The following is an 18,194-nucleotide window of genomic DNA, read 5'->3' as shown; positions in this document are numbered from 1 at the left end:
AAACAGTTACTTTACAAGTGAAATCTGCGGGCCACTGATCAGGTTTGATCTGGAGAAAGAGAAAACTGTTTATATCGTGCTAACACAGTTTTTAAATTGAAAAAAGTGTGTCTAAAACGCCAACGGGAACGATGCCAAGCAATAGCCCGCTTCCACGTTCGTTTTATATCTTGGCAAGGGAAAATTTTTCTTCATTTTGGACTAACCAGATCCGCTTTTTTCTTTTCTCTCCCCTCTCACGATAAACACAAAAAAGAATCCGTCGATACAAATGTGAGCGTATACTCGCGAGTTTTCTCCCACATTTAGGGTATACTCTCCGCTTGAGGATAAGGGGGAGAGGGAGGGCAGGAAATGTAGACAGTCGCAGGTCAACTGGTCAAGCGGAGGCCACGCGCGCCTCGTAGCCGTGAAAGACTGAAACCGAAAATAGTAATTTCGTTCCCAGTTCCAAATAAAACACAACATGACAGCCATTGTATTTTGATAAATTCTCACGTGTAGCGAGGTTTTGTTCCTTTCTTTAATGCAAAAACACAACAAATATTCTATTTCTTTTACAGAAAAATATTCATCCGTTTGGAAACGACGATCTCTTTGACTCAGTTAATTCTGAATCAATGTTTGCTGGCTAATTTTTGGACAAATCGCATGAGACATAAGACTCAAATATTTAATATTGCTGCAACAAATGGCGGATATCAATCCAGAACTGGATGAAGTTTATAAAAAGTGGGCAGCTCGTAGTTCTGGCCCTACTGGCGGTGGAAGCTACAGAGGTGGTGCTACAAATGAACCACAGCAATCACACTCCGGAAGGGAAGCGTGGCAAGCAAGATTCGGGGATAACTTGCAAGCACCAGTCCGACAACCCTCAAAACATAACAGACACAAGAAACGTAAACCTAAGGTAGGTTTTCAGTTACAAGTACGATTTGTCGTCATAGTGCAGCTTAGATAGCAAAATAACATAAAAGAGATTTTTAATTTACCTCTTAATTTCTGTCAAAACACAAATTAATGATGGTCTTAGCATACAGTATTGAACTCTGTTCAAGAAAATGGTGTTTATGACCTTACTTATAGTCATATAATTTTGGTACGCTTCGTATTTTGACAAGACACAGTTGAGCCAAAATACCCATAGTGAGAAGAAATGGGCCTAGTACCACCAATAACAAAATTATCCTTTCTGACTGGTTCCCTGTGTGCTTATGTTACGTTATTGGAGCAGGATCACAGGGGTGTCCAATTACAGGTATCCAGTTTCAGTGAACAAACGACTTTTAAAAATTGGATACCTGTAATTGGACGTCTAATGTCATTTACCTGTCAATTATTTACATTTAAATGGGTTCTTTCTTGATGTCTCTACTGTTTGGTAAACCCTGATTGTTTAAACTGCTGACATTTTCACTAATATTAGTAATAGTTCAGTTTTCCTCAGACTTCCTTACTTTGACTTTTGCTTTTGATATGATTAATTATTGGTAATTGGACCTTATGCTCGTAATATCTGTATCAGCCTTGTGCTGCACCCTCGGCTGATTTCGAAACAACTAGCCCAGTTACACCCTTAATCAAAACTATAACAAAATTCTCGATCGGTGATTGGTTATCAGCAGCCCGATTTGAGCACTAATAGGACAATGTACGCGTCATGCTTGTAATTGGACAGTGTAATAGGACAGTTTACGCGTCATGCCTGTGTAATTGGACAGTACGCGTCATTTTGCGCGCGCTGTTGTGCATTTTGTTGAGTAAACTGTTATGTTTTTCAGTTTTTATAAAAAACGTTAAACCATGTGACTAAAGGTTAGTTTCTTTCTCAAATTTTGTCATAGTTTTGATTAATTGGTAACAGGACTGAGTGGAGTCCAATTCTGTCTGTAATCATACTCAGGATTAAACAAATCGGACTCCCGCTTCGCGGTCGTCCGATTTTGTTTATCACTCGTATGATTACAGACCGAATTGGACTCCACTCAGTCCTATTACCATTATAAATAATTCAGGAAGTAAACCAACAGATCACTGACAGTCGGCCAACATGTTTGCATTCATGATCATGATTGCCAAATCTGTATATAATTATTATTAAATTATTTAGGTAAGATGCATGTATTAAAAGTAAAATGATTATTTTGTTTGTATAAGTAAAATATTAGCTATCTGATAAGATTTAGCTGTACACCATTTGCGGATCATATTTATACACACCAATTTTTGTTTGTTTGTTTCAATTACCCAATCAGCAAGAAGATTACAGTTTCCAGCCATTAACAGAGATTAGATTCCATGTACCTGCTGCAGTGATTCCTTCCATATATAAAAGAAAGCGGCCATTAATGGGAGAAGCTTGTAACAGATGTTGCAGTGAGAGCAAGGTATGAATAGTTGCTAGTAATCGTTACAGTTAAATCATGGTAATTATGTACACATGACTGATACAATTTTTGTTATCTTCTCTTTAGAAACTGTACGAGGAAATCAAGCCTTCTTGGGGAATGCGCAATGTTCTAAGCATGGATTGCTTCAGAAAGTAAGTTTGTTAGAAAACAGTCAACTTCCTAAAAAGCAGAAACATTCTGGTCTTAAGTACCAACTGTCTGCATAAGAGATGTGTCATACATCTTTAAAAACATCTGATGTTATCTAAACATACAGATGTGGTTTATAATTGGAAAAGTTATAATATATTTTTAGGGGCTACATTTGTACAACTCAATATGAGCCCAAGTGCTTTCACTTGGGATTTCTTTATTTCAGAAGCGTAGTTTTGGGGGGTCTGAGATGGGGGGAGTGGGGGCTTTTTTTGCAGAGTGGGGCTTGCTTTCAGACTTTTACGGTAGCTAGTATAGGCTTTGGTTGTAAGGTCCAAGCACAGACAGGCAATATTATATACTTACAGTATGTCCTGTTACTAAGGAAGCTGGTTTTTGCAAGTGAGCAGTATTTATAGTTAATGAGTAGCTCTGTTTTTTTGTAGTGCATTATTATTAATTGTAAGGATACATGTTAGTTTTGAGTTCCTTGAATTAATGGTTTATTACTTAATAGAAATCTTTATGAAGTATATTGTATAACCTTCTAAAAGACATCAAATGTGTTTCTAATTTGTTCAATGTTACAGGCAGAATTTATTGAGAAGAAGTTTTTGTCACATAACCTTCATGTGGGAATGTAACATCAGCCATCAGTATCCTGATGTAAGGAAAGATGTCACACAATCAGCACGGTTTGTATCTTGGTCACGGTATTTTATGTCTTGCCATGTAGAAATGGTTGAGAACAGCAACTATTGATTCTATTTACCATGAGGTCAAATAATTTTCTCTATTGAGTAACAAGGCTAATTTTATTAATAATTATAAAATAGGTCCCATTTTTATTTACTAAATTGTGATACGTACCTATCTATGTTACTTTATGGGAAATAAAATTAATGTTGTTTGTTTATTCAATCTTCCACTCCTATCATTCTTTCCTTTATTCCTTCTTTCACTCATTCTATCATTCATTCATTCATTCCTTTGAATTTATACATGTAGTGATTCTTTCATTTCATTCAGGACTTCATTTTGTGATTGTTTCAAGTTCTTCTTAACACAAGCTTGAGAGTTTGTCTGTAACCTTTACCTGTGTTTACACAAACTTTCATGTTTCACATTATTTCTATTATTCATATTTAGAGTCAAGACCTGTATTCTGTCTCCAGCTTTACAAGAACCTGCTTCATCAGGTAATTTTACGAATTATCACATAATCTTCTAGGCTGTGCTCTAAAAATGTTTCAATACCCCAAATGCTCCAAGTTATGAATCATGGGTATCTGGCATTTACACTTGGACAACAGGTTAATATTTTGTCCCCCAAAGATAAAAATAACCTGTAGTCAGCTGAGGCAACTTATGGGCATTACTGGATTACAAAATGTCTTGAAGCAGCATTGTGTTATCAACTAAATTACTTGATACAATCATATCAATTTGCATATGAAATTTTTTTAAGAGCATGCTTTCTAACACATGATATAATCATTCTAAGCTTAGAATTTTGTGTTTTTCTATTTACAGGTCAGGATATGAAAGCTGCAGAGAAGGAAAGGAAAAAGAGAATTGCTACACTTGAGAAAGAAGCGGTGAATATTCTGAATGGGATGGCTGCAGTGGTTTACAGGAAGTTTGTCAGGTACCATTATTTTAATACAATTACCGTTATTGTAGGGAATGTATAAATTATTTCACTAGACTAGATTGGGGACGGGGCAATCAGACTCGCATATGAAAGAGACGGTAATACCTATTGTCTTCCTTAGGCGTGTAAATAAAATTATTACTGATTTTGGTTTTCCTTAGGGTGTTAAGGACAGGATGCCAGTATTTTTAGCTGTCGAGGTCTAGTTTAGTATTGCATGTGACAAAATCGAAAAAACACCATTAAACTGTGTTGGCAGTCTAGACTGATCAGCCGTGAAAAAAGTTATCTTGTAGGGTTCAAAAAAAGCTTGAGCCCTTGGGGTTTAATTCAAATTTTCTGACGAGCATCCCCATCCCTTTAGACACCTTTGTGATGTTTATTGTATGTGTTGTTTCAGATTCACAGCATGGTTTCTGTTCAAACTGTTTGGAAGATTGTTGTCTAGTATACAGATTCACAAAGGACAAATTGACATATTGAGAGAAGCTTCTCAGGTCAGTTGGCTTATTTCTTGTAATGGCATAACCTACTGGCTGTAATACATGAATCCAAACCTTGCAGGGGGGGGAGGGGGGGGGGGTCAGTTAATCACCCAAACTACCTATAGATACAGGTATGTGCCGCCCAATGGGGTCGTGATTTTGGGTTTCCAACCAAGGTTAGGCCAACTCTGGTTTCCACAACTAACAACATTGTGTGCAACAACATTGCAGCATGTGTCCACCCCTGATCATAATTTGGAATTGTTGCATGCCATGTTGTGTGCAACAAATCCAGGTACAAACCCATGGTACAAGCTAGAAAATGTGTGCAATGTGCTACTCTCTGCTGGATGAGGTTTAGATCCATCCCAAGTATCAGCAAACACCCCCCCCCCCCCCCCCACCCAGCCCGAATATAAAAAAAAAAAAAATCTATAATAATATGGTCAGGCTGCCCCATAACCATTTACTGCTTCACTGTTTAATCACATCATCAGTCACATGTACCTTGACAGTGCTAGAATTTATGTCCAGAAATGTTGTGTATAGAGGCGTGTTAATTGTTTTAAATATTATTTTTCTTTTTTTACAGGATGACAAGCCTCTAGTGTTCCTTCCACTTCATAAAAGCCACATGGACTATATCCTACTCACCTATGTGCTAGTTACATGTGATATTAAGGTATGAGATACAACAGCTTCTTCATTATATGGTTAGTGATTAGTCCAGGTGGAGCCATATCCTAGTTTTAAATTGTTGTTGAGAGTACTTTTCTTTTTTGGTGGGAGGCCTGGTGGCCTAATGGCTAGCATGCTGGACTCCGACTAGTGTGGTCTGGCTTTGAGCCCTGGCTGGGGTCACTGTGTTGTGTTTGTCACGTGAGTACAATATTGTAAGGTATCATGATACCAGATTTGAATCAATTTTCATTTAGTTTTCTTTTCTTTATTTTCAGGTTCCACACGTAGCAGCAGGAGGTGATTATAAAATTTTTATTTGATATTATGTGAGATGAACAGTGATCACAAGTTTTTGCACTGCTAAAATGTTAGCATACAAGGGTTGCACACACTACAAACAAGGTTGTTTATTATTACAATAACTGCTTTCTGCTGACATCAGCTCAGACAAGCCTACAGTACATTCTCCGACATTTGCAAAACCATCAAACCATCAGCCATCAGATCTTACTGTCACTGTCTTCTTGTCTGTAACAAATTAGCAAACTGTATCAATTGTTGTTTTTCATTATGTTGCTTTGTTGTTTTCACAGATAACTTGAGGATTCCATTTTTCAGCTGGATTTTAAGACACCTTGGAGGATTTTTCATTAAGCGCAAATTGGATCACTCCAGTGTGAAAGATGAGTTGTACAAGTGCATTTTACAGGAGGTAAATAATTAAGTTCTGTTAATGTTACCCGCATGACTTTCTTGGTCTTGGTTCTGACTGTCTTTTTGTCTCACTTTTTTTCAGTATGTTGAGCAGCTTCTTCAGAATGGACAGTATCTTGAGTTTTACATAGGTACGTTTTTAAAGTAACTATTCACTTATGTATTTGTGTCGATCTTTCAATTAATTAATATTTAACAATTATCAAACATTTCCCTTTATAACCCAATCTTTCATTATTATATGTTTGTTTGTTTGTTCATTCCACTTTCAATTGTTCCTTTTCTCTTTCTTCATTCATTTAAATATGGGTATTACAATTGTGGAACTTTTAATAATGGGTTTGAAATCTTTCTTTTTTCCTGTAACACTGAAGTATGTGTATTTTTATGTTGTTTTGCACAGAGGGTAGTCGATCAAGAACTGGAAAAGCCATGGTTCCCAAGTCTGGTCTACTCTCTCTGGTTGTGAATTCAGTCACAGAAGGTAATGCACTTACAGTTTGTTGTCAGTAATAATCATGTGCAAGAACCCATCCTTGCATGTGAGAGGCCACCAACTATTTCGTTAGTGGTGTCACATAAGGCCTTGCATCTGAATGGTAATGATAATTTTAAACTAAAAACATAATTATTTACAAATGGAAATTATCCGGATTTCAAATCCAGTTTAACAAACCCCCCTCTTACTTGCCCTAACAACCTGCAATCAGGAGTTTTTTCGGCATGATCTCAGGTTAAATCCGTGCCCTAACCACTCAGCCTAGCTGCCTCCTTACTTTTTTCTGTCAAAAACAGTGGAGGGGTTGAACCCTTCATACGATTTTTGATATTTTGTTGAGAAACCAACACAGTCAAATCGTGTGTGAACACCTTTACTCAACAAGATTTTGGTTTTCAGGTTTGGTGCCAGATGTGAACATTGTTCCAGTTAACATCTCTTATGAAAAGGTAGGTCTGTGTAAATCTACTTGTGTCATACGTCAGCTGTTGCATGCAATAATATGACTGTACTTTCTCTTTCCTCTACAGGTTGCTGATTCTGGTTACACCAGGGAACTTCTGGTGAGAAACTTTTGCTCTTGTGTTGGTGCTCCAAAATTATTAAATATCAGCTTATGAAAATATTAACACAAACCTAAATTGTGATACTGTTGCATTTTAATTGAATACAGTAAGGATTGGCCTTTTAGAACATTTGCTTGTTTGTTGCAGGGTGAGGTGAAGAGACCAGAGTCATTCTGGAGCACAATTAAGAGCATCTGGCGAGTTGTTAGAACACGATATGGCAATGTTAGGCTTGATTTTGGACAGCCATTTTCTCTCCAGGTTGGTTGTGTGCATTTATAGCTCCTCTTTGTTAATGTTGTTTGTCTGCTGTAGTTTCCTTGATTGCGAACGGTACTTACCTTACCATCGATAAAGATAAAGATTTCTTCGAGCAAGAAGCGGGAAGAGAACAAACAGAAAAAATAGTGGGGGTGGAAATTGAGGGCAAGACAAGAATTTTTGCTTGCTCGCTTTCTTAATATGTAAATATTGTACCGTAATATTAAATTCATTTTTACTGTGTAACTTTTTTAATTTAGTTTAATAATAATTATTGTAATGCGCTTTTGAATATTTTTATAGAAAAAGCGCAATATAAGTATTAAATATTATTATTAAATATTATTATTTCTTCACACTTTGCTTTATGAGCTATGAGGGGAAGGCGAAGTAGCTGCTGCTACTGATGGATGTAGTCTTGACAATGTATTGTTACTGTAAGAAAGAAAAAAATATTGATTACTCTTGCGAGTTAACGTACTAATGTTTTCTAAAATGCACCCAACAACAGGAATTCTCACGAGCCATGGACCAATCTCAGCCTATGAAGGAATTTGCCACTGCCGTGGTTGCCAAAGCAACTGCTACCTCCTCGCCCAGGTCCTCTCTCCTGCGAAACAGCTCTGATGTCTCACTGGTTGATATGGGTGATGACAAGTGTTTTACCCTCACAAGGGCTCTTGGGTATCATGTCGTTTATGGTAAGTTCTGTGATTTCTGGTTTTGACAACCAGTTGGCTTTAGCCCTACAGTGTTTATCTTAAGTGTTGTAACATGACGTAACTGGGAGTACTTAAAGGGGATTTGTCACAGATTTTAACATTATTTTTTTTTTTGAACAGCCAAATATTTGTGTTGTATGAAACCCCAAAATGATGGTCGGCTTTTATTGACAATTGCCATATTATATTATTATCCGTCATTGGCTGCGGATGGCTAGGATGGAAATGGATTACAACTTGAAAAATTAATGCTAAACTTTTCAAGTTGTTTCAGCGCGTCTTCAGAAAATCGATATTTACAGCCATGATTTTATTTTTCTCTGCAAACTAAGGTTATATCTTTCTTTGTATGTTCAAAGATGGTGTTTTTCATGGGTTTAGTTGCCTACCACTAATTTCAGAACAGTTTAGTCCAAAAATCCACAAAATCCCTGTGACGTACATGTAGCTCCTTTAATGCTACTCCAGCCCACCTGGATGAGGTGCAAGTTCCATGACTCATACATCTGGTGGACAGAAGGACTGTAAAAGTGTCTTTTTTAGAACACAACACAAGGACTTTGGCCAGTAATCAAAGTTCAGACCTCTGGATCAAGAGCCAAACTTAAAATCCGTTTTGCCACCGCGCTTATGCTACGAAAACTGGAAATAATAACGACGAATTTTGTTTTTTTTGTAAAAACTACCGAACATCTCTCACAAAACAGTTTAGAGCGTGAGAATTACGGTAAGTTCAGGTTTGCTAGCGTGCAAGGCAACGAGATTTTCAGAGGCAGCCAGCCCCGTAAAGAAGAGAAAAAAGTTGCTTGGAGTAAAAAAAAATAAGTTTTGAGTCAATATTAATAGTGTCCTTGTTGTGCCACCAAACAGTCAACATGTTTTCTTCTTTTTTTTCTATTCTAGACGCTGTGAATTGTTGTGCAGTTATGAGTACCAACATGGTCGCATTCCTTCTTTTGAACAATCACAGGAAGGTATGTTGTTTGCACTCATGTTGTATTGAAAGTAGTGAAGTACTGCAGCTCTCAGATATATTGGTTTATTTTGTTAAATATTCATCTTTTAGGGTACAGCGTTTGAAGAACTGTGCACATCGTTTGAATGGCTGCATGGAGAAATCACTTCCCGTGGAAGGTAAAGTTGTTTGTTGGAACCAAGAAAATGCTAGGAGTAATTTGTGGAGTAAATTTATTTCTATTTATTTATTTTTATTTGATTGTTTTTTGATTATTTTCATTGACTTATTTCTTTTTTCTTTTTTTTTTTTTTGAAGAGATGTAGGCTTCACAGGGAAGACTGCTGCTGTTATCCGTCATGCTTTGCAACTTTTAGAAGATGACGTCACGGTAACTGAATCCCAGAAAGATTCCGAGAATGACGTGGAAGTTCATGTTCAACCCAAGCTTGCTCTGCCGCACGTTCTTAACTTGGCATTTTACAGTAATCAGGTAATATGAAGAAACGAATGTTTTGACTCAGGGCATCTTGCATAGAATCAAAGGCAGGCAGACGTTATTTTGACTCATTGCGTGATTGTAGTCTGTGTCCCCCTCCCCTCAAAAACATCGGGAAAGGGAATGAATTTTCTGGGGGGAGGGGGACGGCTGTGCATAGGCTACGTGATTGTCCCTCGCCAACGAAGTGACTAAGAATGTTTCATATTTTTGTTGCAGATTGTTTCACTCTTCGCTCTGGACGCGGTTCTCGGTAGGCTGGATTGGTTTGCTTGTTTTCCAGAGCTTTACATTGAAACTAGAGATTTATGAATTCGATCGTTGCCTAACCCAGAAAACTGATTGAGGACGAAAATTTTATTTTCTTTAGCTTGCGGAATTATCTCTGCCTCAGAAGAGAGTGAATCGTACGACACAGATGACATTGAAGGACAGAAAATAATCTCACAGACTTTGGTATGTGCATGTCAAGTACATCGTTACATCGTAAACCTTGTTTTTCTAAGTCGACCTGCCCGCGTCCTCTACCATAAGCGTTTTTGAATGGATGCGATTGGACAAGGCTCCAGTAGAGAAGTTGCAAAAGTCACCTGCTCTTGTGTTTGTTTATTTATTGTGTTTGTTTTTGTTTAGATACTCGAGAAAGCAAAACATTTGTGCGACGTTCTTCAGCGCGAGTTCATATTTGTCCCGGTAAGATAGCGAATTTGTAAATAAAAGTATAGAACTGTATCTTGTAAATACCGTAGTTCTTCTCTTTAGGTCCCTCCCTCCATTCCACCCTCCTCCTTCTCTCCCCTAATGCTCTCCCTCCCTCCCTCTGTCCCACTCTTCTGTCTCTTTCCATCCTTCTCCTCCTCCTCCTCCTACTCCTCCTCCCACTCCCTTGTTCCCTTCTTCTTCCTCCCTTCTCTTCCGCCATAAATCTCACCTCAAACTCCCCAAACTTCAATCCCCAATCCTTAATTCCGAATCCAACCACCATCCAACTTCAGCACTGGTCTTATACTTCTTAACAGTTATCGACCGGAACGATTTACGGTAATTTCATGAATAGTTGTATGTCGACCCAACAGAATATTCGTGGGATGTGGGGATACATACCCTTGTACATTTTGCACACACCATCAACGTTAGCGCTAGTCGCATTTCGTAATTGTTTGTTGCCTTGTGTCTTGTTTCCCTTTTCCTAGCCGTGTGTATCACTGGAGTCTGCTCTGACAGAAGGACTGGAAAAATTCACAGCGAGCGAAACTCTAAAGATTATGGCAGCTGAGGTACGCACTTTTACCAGTGAATATAAAGTACATAAGTAATGCTGTATAATTAATCCTCTCTAAAAACTTGGAAATTCTTCCGATATCAATATCCGCTTAGTTTACGCAGTGAAATGCACAGTGAACGTCTTCTGTCGTTACGTGAATATCAAGACATTTCGGAAACTGAAGTCGGGCAATAAAGACAATAGTTTCAGCCAATGAATTTTAAGTCAAGCTTACAGTCCCGTCGCTGCGCCCAGCTATTTTAAAGATCCATAGTCACATAAAAACTCTTCGTGAAGTTTATTCGTTCTCATACTTATTTTTCTCCGCAATACACTTTACCTGTATTTTTTTAACAGAAAAGCAGCGCCGGTGCTCGAGGCAGTCAGTGGGGATGGGACGATGAAGATGAAGACATGCATGGTGCAGTTGATGCCCCGGAAATCGAGTACAAGGTTAGTAAGTCCAATGACTGCTGAGTGTTATATTTTTTTTTAAAAAAAATATATCCATACAAAGTAAAACAGTGAATTGACACTAAAAGTTACAACGTTTGTGGAAGGAATTCAACTGAAATAAAAGAAAACAGTGACTGGGCAAGAGCTAAGTGAAAGCTAATGTTGTGTTTATTTGGAGAAATTGTAACAACAACAACAACAACAACAACAACAATTTATTGAGGTATTTCCATAAAAATACATGGCATTACCTACTTACACTTAAGAAATTATAAAGATATATAACATAGCATCAGAAATAAAACAAAAATGCGATTTTATCATTTGGAAAATAAAGTTTCATGTCTAAGAGACATTGCTTGAAAAACAAAAGCAGCAGTTGATCGACAAACAGCAGGATCAAGTTTATCTTTTTTTCTCGTACCAAGTTTATCAATACACATGGTCTCTTAAGCTTCCCCGATGATAATAAATTCAAATCTTTGTAGACGACTGCCCTTTTGGAAAAAAGAAAGTGGATTTCTGCAGCTTCAAGAATTGTTTTTGCTCTTTTCTTCTAATTACTTTCTACTTTTTCTCCACCAGCTTACGACTTCAGAAGAACAACTGAAGAAACTGCAGTTCTTTAAGTCAGTAGTTGCTCCCCTGGTTGAGTCATACTGGGTGTCAGCCTGCGGTTTGCTGTGGCTCAGAAACCAGAGTTATTCAGGTATTGTTCAACTGACTGTGGGTTTTATAAGAGCAATTTTCACTTGATTGACGAAAGTTATTCGCGTCTGCTTTAGTTATGCTTTACTTCGCTTAGTGATTGGTTTTAAAAACTCGCGCCTCTTCCTAAACCAATCAGAATTAAAACCAAAACCAATTGTCACTCACTTGCGCACATTTTCCCGCGCTTCTTGCCGGCTATAGGTATTTGCTTCGAGTTTTTAATGGTTCGCTGAAATGTCTGTGTCCGTTGTGATTCAGTTGGACAGAGTGATCACTTTGGTTTCAGTTTAACAACACTCAATCGAAAATCTCTCTATTCAAGTTCCGCTAGAGATATAAGTGACGGACTTGTTTTGTCTTTAATGACAAGTTTAGACTGAGGCTTTCCTTCAAATGTGATTGTAATCATTTTACCTTGTACAGTATTGTAATATTGTGATTCTCGTTTTATGTCGTTTAGATACAGAGTTTCTGACTGCTCTTCACGCCTGCGCAAAGGAACGAGTCCAAGAGGAAGTGACGTTGTTTCGTAAGTGATGTTAACCTTTCCCGCATTTTTCGTGCGTTATACTGTGCAGGGGTCTTCATTTGCGGTTTTATGTATCAACTTGTGTTGGTATTCATTTCAATACAAATTTAAATGCAGCAATGACTGAAGGATGATTGAGGTCTTGTCAAATAGTGTCTTGCATATTCTGATGTCTATTATATTTGTGCTTTGCGCAGCGGCTGATTTGCTAGCCTGCGAATGCAGCCGCCTCTCATTCGCTCCCTCTACTACCTCTTCGTAGCGGGAGCGAATGAGAGGCGGCTGTATTCGCAGGCTACTGATTTGCTTCACCATACAGTTTGTAAGGATAGCGTATTTAAAAGGATATTTGATAGCGATTCTGTAATGGCCATCGAAAAACTGAACTTAATTTTTAAGAGCGGCAAATAGTGCCATCAAAACCGCGCGTCAACACGGAAAAGTCACTCAAGTCAGGTTGCTTGCTTGCGCATGATTGGCAAAGAAGACTACACGTTTCGGCTCCCCTTACTAAGTTGGTACTCGAAGCAAAATATGAGAAATTTTCGTTACTTTTATACAGTGATTTTTACTAACAATTTTTCTCTTTCCGTTTTCTAGCCGAGAGCTGTTCGTTGGAACCGTTTCGGAACGCGATGCGCATATTCAAGGAATGGAAAGTTATCCAAGTGGATGCCGAGAATGGTGTGACACTCTGTGACGCTTACAACAACGAGGATTTACTGTTTGATGTCATTGAGAAGATCAGCCAATTTAAACTTTAACTGAAAAGAAAAAAACGTCGCTATTTGAGGCTCAATTTAATAAATCACGCAAGAAAGCAACAACTTGTGTTTTTATTGTAATCCAATCCCCTTAGAGCAGTTTTCAATTGAGTGTCGTAAAACCAAAACCAAAGTAATTACTCTGGCCAATCACAAAGGACACAGACATTGAAGGGAATCAATCAAAACTCGAAGCAAATACATGTAGCTGGCACGAAGCGCGGGAAAACGTGCGCGAGCAAGTCACGATTGGTTTTGGTTTTACTCCTGATTGGCTGAGAAAGTGGCGCGAAATATTTAAGCCAATCACAAAGCGTAAAAATGCAAAACCAAAGCAAACGCAATTCACTTTCGACACTCAAGTGAAAACCGCTCTAAGCCTGCGAACACAGAGGGATAAGCCAGAAATCACTGAGAAATCTGTCCGTGTTCGCAGGATAAGACCTCTTGACCCACATATATAATTTTTTAGCTCTGGAAAAAAATCCCATTTTAAATGGGCAACATTTTTTGAAACTTAAGGTCCAGTAATAAGGGCAACATTTTCTTTCAACTTGTCTCGCAACATTGTTGCATTGCAATTCGTAAAGTGTTGGTACGCATATTACCACCCGTGTTGTAAGTTGCGGCAACATGTTGCACAAAGTTGAACTCATGTCTAGCTACTTTGAGCAACATGTTGCCGCAACTTCAATACGGGAGGTAATATGCGTAACAAACAACTTCGCATCGGTCTACCGCGACAATTTTGACGCAACGATGCGTCGACGCTAGAAAATACAACAGAAGTTCCGGGATAAGTGCCTTGTAAATTGCTATGGTATTAACAACAATTGGTTGACTACGAGGTCATTTGGTAAATTTATGAGTGACATTTTTATACAATGACGTTACACCCACTGACCCGAACCATTTATGCTTCTGCACTGACCCGTACCATTTATAGCAGCCTTTCAGCATTTGAAATTTTTACAAGATTATAGAACGAAGAATTGCTTTAACGATATCGCGCAAAAGTTTTACAAGACGTATAAGAAAAGTGAAAAACCAAAATTAAATGCCCGACAGAAATTATGGTATTCTCTTTGTCTTGGATGTGTACAGAGTAAACAGTGACGCGGAACACTTAGTTACACGTGAATGCGCATAACTTTACTTGGCAGTATCTTTGTTTTAACGGAAAAAGCGCAAAACTCAATGACGCACGGAATATCGTAAACTTTCAATTTACATGGATACCGCGTGATGTAACTGCATCCCCTAGCAGCTGATTTCTCTCTTAGTACCCTGTTTATAGCCACGAGAAAGCGATTTTACGTTTAGATTCTGTTGCTATGTGGAGACTACACACGTTGGCAGTTTGAGCGGTGAGTGGGAGTGAATTTTTAAAAACCTTGATGTTGTTGAAGCTGTGTAAACTCAACTGTCAGACTTAGCCATTGCAGTTTGCAAATAAAATTTTTTTTTTTTTTTTTTTTTAAAAAAAAAAAAAAAAAAAAAATAAAAAAAAAAAAAAAAAAAAATAAAAAACAAAAAAAAAACCCCAAAAATTTAACAAATATTCCTTGGGTGCCCCTGAGTTTAACGAATCCGCGGAAAATTTCGATTTTTCGATTTCGAACAAATCTATTTGCCACAGCTGAATGCAATTTCAGAACTGTTAGAAGCCCTGTTTTGCTTTAAATGTACAACATATCTAAATGTTATTGTTTAACTGAATAATGCAAATTCCCTGCTCGACCAAACAGTTGTAAATAAGTCGCAGTAGGCGAGTTCAAATACTCGATCGAGGAGCGCCATGTTCCTTTTCCTTTCTCGCGGAGAAATTATCTTTTTGATATTACTAAAGTTTCCTAAAGTACCGTGGCAGTGGTTTTATGCGCGTCTTTTCTAAAGTCTGTAACACGTTTTCTCAAATGCTGATCATCTGCATGTTTAGCTTATGATTGGAATCAATTATATAAATAGCACACAATCACAAATAAACGGCTGCGGACAGGCCATTATGTAAATAGTTCGAAATAGTAATTCAAAGTAACATGGAAACTATTTTAAAACTTATCACGTTAAAATAAGTTTTTCTGTTCATATTACGTGCAGTAAATAATGCCTACCAAGTTATTATATTGGTTGTTTAAAAAAGGTGTCTGATCCCAACGGTCTTAATATTGGATCGTTTATTCTCTAAGGGTTTATTTTAACGGTTCCTTAATCGTCTTCAAAACAAGAAACAAAGCCGCTTTGCATATTGTACTTCGAGTGACTGTTCTTTGCAAATTGTGTAGGTTAATGGCTTGCAGTACCGGCTTAGCCGTCAGACATGTTCGACAAGACTTTCTTTTAATTTTAAAACACAGATAGCAAATAAGACTTAAATATTCTTTTGTCTTGAATGTAAATAAGCCATTTTGGCTTTTGAAAATTTGCGAACCGAGAAATATTAAAAATAAATAATAAATAAAATATATGGTAAACACTTGATTTAAAACAGGGTAATTCAAATTTCATGGATTTACGCATGCAATCCAATGTGGGCCCTGGAGACGTAAAGAAAATGGACACGGATATGAAATTAAAGTTTTTTCGATTAACCTAAAAATCTAAAAGTGACCAACATGTTAATAAATTGTCTAGCAAAAAGCTGCTTTAGTTTTAAACACCCCGACCTCTGGTCATAGAATTCGCAGTTTGATGCCGCGGCTGAAACGAATTCAGACAATACAGACGAGGTACAAGAAAAAGAAAATCAAGTAGCTTGGTGGACTAGGTGATGTGGTTTTATATCGTACTATCCCACTTAATAAACCAAATTAACAACATGCATTTATAATCAATTATAAGGCAAGCCGGTTACAAACCATTTTATGCAGACTAAATGCTGACATAACAGTTAAAAAGCCCCGTGGTAAAAATATTGTCCGACAATCAGTTTCCTCTGGAAATGTTTTCAGTCGATTTTGCTAACTACTTTGTCCCGGGATGCATTTCGTCACCGGGATTAAAAAGTTTTCACAGTTACATGAGCTTGTTTCGAGCCTGTTCATCCCTGTGTTACCCGGACGTAAGTCGTCCCGCCCGAGTTGAATTCATCTCGCCCGTTCTTACATTACATTACATTACATTACATTCATTTCACCCCGGAAAGACTGTTTACATGGCGTTTTTCGTCACGTTTCATCCCAGTGCTCAGGACAGGGATGAAATCGCCCCAGAATGAAAAGACGAAATCATATAGAAAGCAACAAGAAAATGACAGCCAGACACCGAGATGAATTCATCCCGGGACGAAAACTCTCATGTAAAGAGGCCCTAAGAAAATGACCCCTTCGCCACTTCGCAATCCTCGTTAAAAACGGCATTTTTGATATCCACATTGTAATGCTGATTGTCTAACGACTAGTTGCCACAGACAAAGGCTCAGTGTACATCAAATCAATTATTCCATTATTTTTATCGTTGCAGCTGGTTGGGATTAATATATATATATTTTTTCTCCATAGTTCCAGATCTGTAAAATGGCGACTTTTGCAGCCAAGTATCTTGTGTCGAGTGCGGCAAGCGGTGTAACAGGCAGAGTAGGAGAGTTAAGCGGTGATTTGGGAAAACAGCTCAGTATGGAAAACTTGAGTAAAAAGGAACTTGAAAAAGCTGAAAAAGAATTGAACAAAGAAGAGAAGGAACGGAAAAAGAAACATTATAAGATGGAGGCATCAAGAGAAAAAGTACGTTCTGACATTAGAGGAAAATATGGAATCCAAAAACGGAGAGCGCACGAGCCGGTTGAAACACATACTGGAATTTTAATGCCAAAAAGCGAAAAAGAACTTTTGTTGGCGGCGGATAAGGAAGAGGAAGAGGATGAAGACTGTATATGTAGCCCTTGTTCGTCATGGTTTTATTTATGTTGTCCGTTTTTATCTAAGAATACTAAGCATTCATGAAGTTCCTTACAATAGGTGTACATGTTGTCGGTCATTTTGTTCGGGTTAATACAATTTGTTTCCAATTGAAGCAACGTTAATGTTTCAACTTGAAGATAACATTCTTATTATCAAACAAAAACAATTTAAATTCATTTATTAGAAATGCTATGAATGAATTCAAATTAGTTTTATGTGATTTTAAGAGTATTTATCTTCGGGTTGATACAAATTAATCAACAATAATAACTATTGTAGGTTGGAAACAAAACTTAACAGTTTGACCCAGGAAATACAAACGAATTCGCTGACCTCACTGAAGGAAAGCAATTAAAAAACTGACATTCGTTGTGGGAGGTTCACAAAGTGACGATTAAAGTGCAACAGTCTATAGCTACCATCTCAGCTAGGCAAACCAAAGCCATTATATGGTAAAGAAAGGCTAACGTTCAACACTGACATCAGCCACTTCGGCTTCTGTTAGCTTAAAATGAGTATTTTGAGGAAATTATGACTGGTTCTGAACCCGTTTTGTAAACGAAATGCGTATAAATGTATTTTTCCAATAAAACTTGGAGTACAAGTTTGCCGGCGGTGTTGTGTAGTCATGGATTTGAGGCATCGGCACTTGACACACAGTGCATGTCTTGCGTTGTTAAGGGACCTTAAGGGCCGTAATTTGTATGGGGAGGGGAGTTGTTTCTTTGCATACACGGAGCGTGAACTTCCGCGTTTTCCGACAAATTCGTCTTAGATTAGCTCACTTGATACAATCAGTTTTTTGTAAGTACACGGCATACCCATTCCAGTCATGGGAACATCAGCCGTCAGTCAGTCGTAAATCCTCGTAAAAGCACTCGTGGAGTTTCCGATACTTATTGTCCAATCAGCACTTCGGAAATTGTCACGCCAGTTAGTCGGATTTGTTATGTTGCTTCCGTTCTCCCTTCCCTCCTAACTACTTACTTCTT

General features: G+C 37.9%; 2 protein-coding genes across 2 annotated transcripts; both read left to right on the top strand.

The window, feature by feature from the left end:
• The first annotated feature begins 477 nt into the window (after positions 1-477).
• On the top strand, positions 478-13,366 carry LOC144643630 (glycerol-3-phosphate acyltransferase 1, mitochondrial-like). The gene is made up of 27 exons (XM_078502941.1): positions 478-910; positions 2,256-2,387; positions 2,475-2,542; positions 3,134-3,238; positions 3,693-3,742; positions 4,077-4,191; positions 4,598-4,694; positions 5,275-5,364; positions 5,639-5,660; positions 5,957-6,075; positions 6,160-6,208; positions 6,481-6,561; positions 6,976-7,025; positions 7,107-7,139; positions 7,290-7,403; positions 7,915-8,104; positions 9,029-9,099; positions 9,192-9,259; positions 9,399-9,573; positions 9,799-9,832; positions 9,950-10,035; positions 10,213-10,272; positions 10,773-10,856; positions 11,201-11,296; positions 11,885-12,008; positions 12,471-12,539; positions 13,140-13,366. The coding sequence occupies exons 1-27, from the start codon at positions 692-694 to the stop codon at positions 13,301-13,303; spliced, it is 2,565 nt and encodes an 854-aa protein (XP_078359067.1). The 5' UTR covers positions 478-691; the 3' UTR covers positions 13,304-13,366.
• A 1,113-nt stretch (positions 13,367-14,479) lies between these two features.
• LOC144641868 (uncharacterized) lies at positions 14,480-17,800 on the top strand. The gene is made up of 2 exons (XM_078500881.1): positions 14,480-14,670; positions 16,804-17,800. The coding sequence occupies exon 2, from the start codon at positions 16,819-16,821 to the stop codon at positions 17,242-17,244; it is 426 nt and encodes a 141-aa protein (XP_078357007.1). The 5' UTR covers positions 14,480-14,670; positions 16,804-16,818; the 3' UTR covers positions 17,245-17,800.
• Positions 17,801-18,194: the final 394 nt, after the last annotated feature.

The sequence above is a fragment of the Oculina patagonica genome, chromosome 2 (genome assembly GCF_052425735.1).
Source record: "Oculina patagonica isolate OP01 chromosome 2, crgOcupat, whole genome shotgun sequence".
NCBI classification, from domain to species: Eukaryota; Metazoa; Cnidaria; class Anthozoa; order Scleractinia; family Oculinidae; genus Oculina; species Oculina patagonica.
The sequence above is the reverse complement of the archived record's forward strand: the minus strand, read 5'-3'. Positions and strand labels throughout refer to the sequence as shown.